Raw genomic sequence first — 9806 nt, 5'->3', positions numbered from 1 at the left:
GTTTAACTTCAAGACTTTAAGACCCAGATGCTATATTTTTTGATAGCCGGGCACCACATATGCTGATGTCTTCAGCAATCTTGTCAGGAAGGTGAGTATCATACATTGTCACATTATTACAATAAACCATTTTTGTACTGCGGTAGGATATAAATAGAGGCCCAAAGTCCATCTGTTTCCTATATATATATCTATATAGAGAGATATATCTATACACACAAACATAAATACATATACTTTAACATATATTTATCTATATTTATTCCTATATATATAATGTTTACTTCCTTATTGTTTCCTCTAATTCTTTTTCCTTTCCTCCATCCCGACTATCATGTTCACCCATCGTTAGCCTCTCAACAATTCCTCATGTGTATGTCTCAATTGATCAAACAGCACCAGTTACCTCACTACATCCTCTGCACAATCAATTTTAGATCCCTTGCTATTCCCCTGTCCCTGGCATGTCGGCTCACCATTCCCATCCCCTCATCTCCTCCTCTCACATGACCTCCCCCACATCCCCCGCCCCCTGTTGATCCCATTGCTGTCACCTTGGGATTGCTTGTCCTGTTTATCTTATATAGATAGACATAAAAAATTAACAAAAAAAAACCATATAAATAATTCCAGGTCTTACTGTGGACCTTTGTGAACATCCCCCAACCAGTTCAGATGAGGTTCCAAGTACTGCCCCCAAATCAGAAGTCAAATTTTGGGATTCATCAAAGACAATTGTTGCTATTCTTGAGCCTATTTTAGCCACTGTCTCCATCCATCTCATTGAGAATCTTCTTCTCGTTATTCTTCACTCATATGCTGTTATTTTTTCCTAGTCTGTATATGATTACATGTAAATTTTATAAAAATCTGTTACATTAAAATGTTGAAAGCCTATTTTTATTATTATTTTGTAATCATTTTATTGGTGGCTCATACATCTCTTCTCACAGTCCATACGTATATCACTTGTGTAAAGCACATTTGTACATTCGTTGCCCTCATCATTCTCAAAACATTTAGTCTCCACTTAAGCCCCTGGCATCAGTTCCTCATTTTTCCCCTCATTCCCCGCTCCCCCCTCCTCATTAACCCTGGATAATTTATAAATTATTATTTTGTCATATCTTACACTGTCCGATGTCTCCCTTCACCCACTTTTCAGTTGTCCATCCCCTAGGGAGGAGGTTGTACATAGATCCTTGTAATTGGTTTCCCCTTTCCACCCCACCCTCCCTGCATCCTCCGGAATTGCCACTCTCAGCACTTGTCCTGACGGGATCATCCACCCTGGATTCCCTATGTTTCCAATTCCTATCTGTACCAGTGTACATCCTGTGGTCTAGCCAGAATTGTAAGGTGGAATTGGGATCCTGATTGGGGGGTGGGGTAGGGAGGGAAGCATTTAGGAAATAGAGGAAAGTTGTATGTTTCATTGTTACTACACTACACACTGACTGGTCCATCTCCTCCCGCGACCCTTTTGTAAGGGGATGTCCAGTTGCCTACAGATGGGTCTTGGGTCCCCAATCTGCACTCCCCTCATTCACTATGATTTTCTAATAAGATAAATAATTTTGCTTTTGCTTTATCTTTATAAGAAGTTCTGTGTTTGTTTAAAATGACAGTCTGTGGTATAATAGGTGTAAAAGAAATTCTCTTAAAGCAGCATTAGAAAAAATGTTGAAAGTCTAATCTTCAACTCAGAACCAACGGCACAGGACAAAGAAGTACGATTCCTACGGAACTCATGCTTTCTTTCAGATGCAATGATCACGGTCAGACTTCTTTTCTTGCATTATGCTGAATGTGCGTGATTAATTTACATTATTTTTTACATGAAAACATTATGAAATACATTTCATAATTATATCTAGTCCAAAAATGTCAGTTACCCACTAAGTGGGGGAAGTTGATATAGACACTGTGATTGATATTATAATTTTTGAAAATACATATAACTATCTCAGAAGCCTGAGCATCACAGAGGCACTTGGGGGAGAGCTGGTTAAGATACAAGAAAGATTTGTGTCACCAAGGATCATGCAGGAAAAGCTAGGAGTGTCAGATGATTGAGATCCTGGAATGCAGTCAGCCCTTTTATGCTGCTTGGTTTTTCTGTCAGCATCTGTTTATCTGATTTTTATGAATATCTCAATATGCCTTGATGAGCCTCAATGGCTTATTATTTTGGTAAATAAATGTCAGTGGCTTGTTCTGGACACTTGTTTGGACACTGTAATCTCTGAGGTATTTTAAAAAGGAAGCTGACTTTGAATTCTAGTTTCCTTCACACCAGATGGACCTAAGGCGTACCAGGGAATGGTGAAAATTAATCCCAAAAGAACATCACAGACTACAAAACATTCATTTTTGATTGTCTGGAACATCCAAGAAAGAAAAACCGCACTTTATGACAAATACCTGTGTTTCCATTGGAAATCCCTGGTAAATTGTTGGGGTAAGGATTCTGCACTTACAGTGGGAAAATATATGGTTGATTCTATGTTGTTTTGATTTGTTGCCCTTGGTCTATTTCAGCTCCTGGAGATCTCATGTGTGAAAAATAGAACTGTTTGATGAAGGTTTAAAGATTCTGAGCTTTCAAAAACCAATAACTCAGCCTGTTTTCTTGACACCTATCAAACTCCAAACCTGTCAGCTAGTATTTGCACATTGACCATTTGCACCACGTAGGTTTCATCAGTAATTCATATTCCATGTAAGCCAATGTGATGTCAGGTTGCAGAAAACAACAGAATCCTACAGTAGCTGAGTGTTCAGCTTCAAGAAAGATTGGGTCTCCTATTATTTTATGCCCCTGCAGAATAATTCTTGGTCATGTAATAAAATCCTGCGTGATAAATATTACAGGTAAGATGAAAAATAATAAGATATCTAGAAAATGGTGCCTGAGTTGATAAATTCATGAAAAGATCATTTTTAAAAGGCTCAGAAATTTCACATGCTTCAGCTAAAATTATTCAGAAGGAATAATAATTGTCTCATCAAATATCTGGTTATATCTTAGAGAGAAGAAAGCACATTTCTTTGGATTAATAGCTGGCATTTATTAACCAATTAATTCATGTCATGATCACTATATTATTGAAATGGATTATTTCATTTAGTTTTAAAAATCATCCTGTAATGTATTTAGCTGTATCTTATTTTAACACTGTACTTAAACCTTATTTTACTAATGAGGAAATTGATGCCCATTGCAGTTTTAAAACTTGTTCAAGAAAATGCAAATCCTGGCAATGGCAGTTCCAGGATTTCAACTCTGTCTGGCTTAACACTTGTACAATGAACCAATATAATCTGTGACCAATGTCTTCCACTGGACCTTGGAGAGCTCTCTTCTTGAGAAAATAAGAGGAAGGCCATTTGAGATTCCATGTAGAGTTTCCAATCTGACATTTGGAGCTGCCTGCAAGGTGGCAGATATTCACAGAATAACAGAGAGTTCAATGTCACTAGAGTGTCTGAGACAGAGGCTACATGATAAATATTACAGATGGTAAAAAGCAAAGAGACTTTCAAATTTGTACATAGTGCACATTGGCTGACCTTTAAAAACTGTATAATATTTCTTTTTTTTAAATTTTATTAGGGGCTCATACAAGTGTTATCGCAATCCATACACACATCAATTGTGTAAATCGCATTTGTACATCATTCTCAAAACATTTTCTCTCCACCCAAACCCCCGACATTAGGTCCTCATTTTCCCCCTCCCTCTCCGCTCCCCCCTAACTCATGAGCCCTTGATAGTTTATAAATTGGTATTTTGTCATATCTTGCCCTGTCCGACGTCTCCCTTCTCCACTTTTTGGTTGTCTGTCCCCGAGGGAGGAGGTCACACACAGTTCCATGTAATCGGTTCCCTCCTTTCTACCCATTCTCCCTTTACCCTCCCTGTTTCGCCACTCACACCACTGGTCCTGAAGGGCTCATCCGCCCTGGATTCCCTGGATTTTCAATTCCTATCTGTACGAGCATACATCCTTTGGTCTAACCAGACCTGCAAGGTCGAATTCGAGTCATGGTAGTGGGAGCGGGGAGGAAACACCTAGGAATTAGAGGAAAGTTGTATTTCTCATCATTGTTACATCGCACCCTGACTGGCTCATCTCCTCCCTGAGACCCCTTATGGGAATCATAGTGGAGTTTTAGGAAGATGAAAATACCCAGGCCACTTTTCATGACTCATTTATTTGAAAGGTTGAGTAAAGTGTTCCTCCACCTTGTGTGTGTGTGTGTGTGTGTGTATATATATATATATATAGATATATATATATCTCCACAATGTTCCTCCCTACTTGACATTTGCCACTCAGTCCTAAGATCCTCAGTCCAAGAAGAATCTTCGTCTCACCTCTCAATTTCTTTCAGTCTGAGTCACTTCATCCCACAGATTTGGACTCTGAGAATCCTCCAATGTCGCCCCCACAGCCCCCACTGCTGTTGAAGCACTCGCTCCTCGTAGCACCCTGCATGGGATTGCTGAGACTGTGACTCTTCATAGAAGAAAAAGCTTCATCTTTCTCCACAGAGATGCTGTGGGTTTAACCCGCAGCACCAATTAGACTCCTTAATATTGCTGTATTGTTTCATAATCTAGCCTCATACACATCTCAATAGCTTTCTAACAAGGTTCCCTAAAGTCTATCCTTGATGTACTTTACACCGTTTACCAGATTGAATTTTTGAGTATTGTTCCTTCATTTGTAGACAATTGATATGGCTCTTATAGTCATCACTTCATAAGTGATGTGTTATAATTCTAGACCCCATGGCTTTGGCTGTATCCTCTTTTGGAGGGTGTTCTCTACTATACTAATGGACAGTATGAGGATGGGATTAAGACTGACTTTAGAGAAAGAAGTGAGCAAAGCCATACCCTTTGTGTCCTGAGGGACATCTTTAAGATTGCATGACTAGAAGGTGTGGCTTTCGACCCCGCCCTCTGTTTCCCTGGGATGATGTATAAATGCTGGGGCAACTGTGCAGTTCTGCCATGCCACCTGAAAAGCCACAGTTCTATTTCCTGTGTGAGCCTCGAAGAAGCAAGAAGACCTGTGGCTTTTGGACATTCTTGGCTTTTGGCTCTGAGTCTGCATTTTTGGCTTTGTTCTGCGTGACTTTAGGATTTGGGACTGAACAGAAAACAACTTGTGAGACACGTCCTTAAAGCTTTGTGAGTGTCTGTGGGACATTGTATAAAATCCAGGGACATAGTGGAATATTCTCAAGGAGGAGTAAGGGGGTGGGATGGGGGCAGAATAGTATGTTGGAAGAGTTGGACATTTAGGACATTAATCTCTAATTGCTTGGGAATAATCTGAAATAATTCCTATAAAACAAATTAATACCACACTCCTTCCACCAATTTGTAATTTTTTGACTTAGAAAAGGAACTTAATATTCGGTCTGTTTACTTTTGTTTAGTGGCTAGGGGGTTAACAGAATAGCACTTAGCCCCTTTGTCAGTAGGATTTTCCGCTACATAGAACTGCACAATTGGGTTTCCAAGGCTGCAAATCTCTATAGAAAAAATAGCTAAATAGTTCATTTGTGGAACATTTGATGTCTTTGATGACTGACCCAACAGTTATCAGATGAGTGCTTAAGCAATGTGCCACCAGGGATCCTGTCGTTTCACTAAAGGTAGAACAACTCATGAATTCCTATCCAATTGAGTTTCTGCCCCTATGAGGAGTCTTGTGGGTCATACATTGTGGGTCATACATTGAGGTCCACCAGTCATTGAGCAAGAGAAAGCTAAAACTGTCTTCTCCCTTAAAAATCAAAGTCTCAGAGACACAAAGCAGTAACCCTACTCTCTAGGAACACAATGAGTCTGGATTGGCTCACTGGCAGAGGGTTTGGTTGTGTGATATGCCACAAGACACATGGGTAGGAACCAACTATTGTTTAAAGCCCCATCATCACACACCCTTCCTCTAGGTGACATTTAGAGATGATACAGATTCTTTTGAATGTCACAAGTTTGATGAGCACTACTGGCACCCAGTGAGTATGACCATAAACAAAATCAAACAAACTCTGCTATTGAACAGGTACCAACCAATACAGAGTGGTTTGAAAATCACAAATCACCTGTCTAGCCTAAAATGCCAATCATTTAGAAGATGAGAAAAATCTTTCCTCATAAAATATCAGGTAGGTCTTAAGGAAATTGAAAATGGAAAAATACTGGGAAGGAAAATATGATATCTTCTCATTATCTTTCAGGCTGCAGCATAATTTAAAGGTGTTTTAAAGGACAGTCTAAAATGGTCTGTTAGAAGGAAGGGATGGTTTTCTATTTATTATGTACGTGGTTGCTTACTGGAGTCCTGTCTGAGCTTTCATTTTCTGAGTAAGTGCAGACATGCCCCATGTGTGCTGTCACTCACATGTTCTCCAGGCACACATGTGACTCCAATGCTGCAACACAGAGTGCAAGCCCCACAGCTGTGAAAATGGAGCATCCGGCAGCACTTCCCTCACTGTTATGCATAGGGTCTTTACGACTTGTAACCTGAGGAGAACATTCAATTTAGCAAAATGTTATTCTAATAAAGTTGTCTAGGTTATTGACCAATGCATAGATGATATGCTATTGGAAAGGTGGTAAGTCCTCAGGTAGATATCATATAAAGTACAAATACTACAGGGTGCATATGAGATCTATTTGAGGAACTGAAAAGGAAAAATGAGAGAAGTTTTCATCATAATCTAACACGTTAATTAAAATTTTTATGCCATCAGTACAATCCAGTCTTATTTAGTTATACTCTACTGGCACTGAATGCATATATCTAAATTTCATGAATATTCTCCCAGAGATAGAGATTTTATGGGCAATATGACAAGGAATTTGGGTAGAAATACATTTATCTATAGCAGTGGAAGTCTTAGTTATTTTTAGTAAAATAATGGGGTAATAATGTCAGTATTGATTGCACTATCATGTAAGCATTAAATTGCTAACTGGAATGTTTTCTGTCAAACTTATGAACCACCCTGAGTGAGAAAAGTCAGACTGTCTGCTCCTGTAAATATTTACAACTTCAGAAACTCTATAATGGTCCGAGGATTTGACTCTATGGCACTGCACTTTGCATTCAATGTTAGTATCAGATGCTAGTAAAATAATCTAAACTGTTTAAATTTCTTAAAATAAGTCAAGATAGTTAACACACATTTATTAGATAGTGCTGTGGGTGAAACAGTGGACAGCTAACCAAAATGTCAGTGGTCCAAGCCCACCGACCAGCCTCTCTGTGACAGAAAGAGAGAGGCAATATGCTCCTGTAAACATTTACAGTATATATTTCTGAGAGCTTTATTGATGAAGGACTGGGTCATAAAAAACAAAACCCATCTTATTGTCCTCAACATCATGCCAGCTCATAGCCACCCTATAGAGCAGGGTAGAAATGCCTCTGTAGGTTCCCCAAGGCTAACTTTTTATGGGAGTAGAAGCCTCGTCTTTTTCATGTGCAGCCACTGCTGGTTCAAAGTGCTGAACTTCAGCAGCCCAAGAAAACGATGATGAGCACATTATCTAAAGATTATAAAAGAAAGAAAGAAAACAACTTCAGTTACTCTTCTCTACTGATTTTGATTCCATTGAATGTTTTATCATCATTATGAGTTCTTTACATGTAGTCTAAGTTTATTCTAATTCTTAAAGCATATTGACTCTGTATAAAATTACTTATCCCAGTTCTAATTGGTAGATGTTATAGATTGCAATTTTGATTCCCCAAAGAATATGTCAACTTTGCAAAGTCAGAGCTCTCAGTATTATATTACTAACTTCCATTTTTTGACCTGATGCAAATATCCTGTGTTCTAAATCTTAACTTCTATCATATTAATCAGGCAGTATTAGAGGTAGTTTTGTTAATCAGGTGGGATATAATGCTTAAGATTAAGTTGTATCTCCACTCAGTCTCTTATGAGAAATAAAAGAGACCAAACAATGAGCAGATAATGAGGGAACTCAACACCTCAAGAAAGAAGATAAATCTTGGGACTTGTGTTGAGAACCTCCTAGATCCCAGAGAACATTGATGTCAAGACACAAGTAGATTCCCAAGGAATGTTAGCCCCACAGACGTTGAAAGCAGACAAAGATATTTCCTCAAAGCCAACAGAGAGAGGAAGACTTTACCTTTGAGCTGATACACTGAGTTAGGTATTCTGAATTTTGAAAGAATAAATTTATATTTGTTAGAGCAATAATTTCACAATATTTCTGCAATAGCAGTTCTAGATAGCTAAGATAGTGGATATAAAAGTATAAGTGATGATTAAGGGACATGAGATGAATAGCATCTGTCTGGACAGTTATTATGGGCAGAAAAGAGCCATCAAATAGATTTTATTTTGTTCATTAAAAGTTAATAAAGAAACAATAGGAACCCTGACTTGTGGGTGCTCAGTGACATTTTGGAAAGAAAATAGCAAACTAGAAGTATCTTTGGGGTTTAAGAGATAATACACTCACAACCTAACTGAAACATTTGTGTCTAAAATAAATTAATCTCTTTTATTTTTTAACACTTTTCAAATCTTCACAGGGATTAGCGAATGAAACAGCAATATCAAGACTTGATTCTACTGACCAAATTACCATGTTCACAATCAATGGCTCAGTCTTCATGCCCCCTGTACTAACACTAATTGGAATCCCTGGCCTGGAGTCAGTACAGTGTTGGATTGGGATTCCATTTTCTGTCATGTACATCATTGCTGTGGTTGGGAATTCCATCATCATAGCTTTAATCAAATGTGAAAGCAGCCTCCATAAACCCATGTACATATTCTTGGCTATGTTGGGGGCCACCGATGTGGTCCTTAGCACTTGTATTCTTCCCACAATGCTAGGCATTTTCTGGTTTCATTTGCCAGAAATTTATTTTGAAGCCTGTCTTCTGCAAATGTGGTTTATTCATTCATTTCAGGCCATTGAATCCGGTGTCCTACTTGCAATGGCCCTGGACCGTTACGTGGCCATTTGTGACCCATTGAGACATTCCACCATCTTCTCACAACAGCTACTGACTCAAATAGGAGTTGGGGTGGCACTCAGGGCTGTCGTTCTTATAGTGCCATGCATAGTGCTCATCAAATGTCGTCTTACACTGTACAAAACTACAATTATCTCTCACTCTTACTGTGAGCATATGGCCCTTGTGAAGCTTGCTGTGGAAGATATTCGAGTCAATAAGATGTATGGCTTATTTGTTGCCTTCAGCATCCTAGGCTTTGACATCATCTTCATCACCTTATCCTACGTTCAGATCTTCATCACTGTCTTTCAACTGCCCCAGAAGGAGGCAAGACTCAAAGCCTTCAATACATGCATTGCCCACATTTGTGTCTTCCTTCAGTTCTACCTTCTTGCGTTCTTTTCTTTCTTCACGCATCGGTTTGGTTCTCACATACCACCTTATGTTCACATTCTTTTGTCAAACCTTTACCTGTTAGTCCCACCATTTCTCAACCCTATAGTGTATGGGATGAAGACAAAAGAAATTCGTGACCATGTCCTGAAAATGTTTTCTTCTAAAAGCACTTCTTGAGCACCAGTGTGCCTTTAGGAAAAATACTTTTTTCTAAGTAATAATCTAAATATAGAGAAAAGGCGTAACTTCCACAACTATGCACTTTTGGGGGGAAATGATTTGAGCTAAATATCAGCTACCTATTATTCAAGAAGACTTTCAAGAAAACATCATATACCCAATGCCCTTGGTTGTATAACCAAATCATGAATAGAGTCT

At 38.7% G+C, this 9806-nt stretch overlaps 1 protein-coding gene across 1 annotated transcript; it reads left to right on the top strand.

Annotated features, from left to right (window-relative positions):
• The first annotated feature begins 8654 nt into the window (after window positions 1-8654).
• LOC101639939 (olfactory receptor 52A5-like) lies at window positions 8655-9605 on the top strand. Its single transcript, XM_004717466.1, has one exon. The coding sequence runs from the start codon at window positions 8655-8657 to the stop codon at window positions 9603-9605; it is 951 nt and encodes a 316-aa protein (XP_004717523.1).
• Window positions 9606-9806: the final 201 nt, after the last annotated feature.

The sequence above is a fragment of the Echinops telfairi genome, unplaced genomic scaffold, assembly GCF_000313985.2.
Source record: "Echinops telfairi isolate 266 unplaced genomic scaffold, ASM31398v2 ScPeMD7_41;HRSCAF=154, whole genome shotgun sequence".
NCBI classification, from domain to species: Eukaryota; Metazoa; Chordata; class Mammalia; order Afrosoricida; family Tenrecidae; genus Echinops; species Echinops telfairi.
Note: the sequence above shows the minus strand (reverse complement) of the source record. Positions and strands in the feature narration are given on the sequence as shown.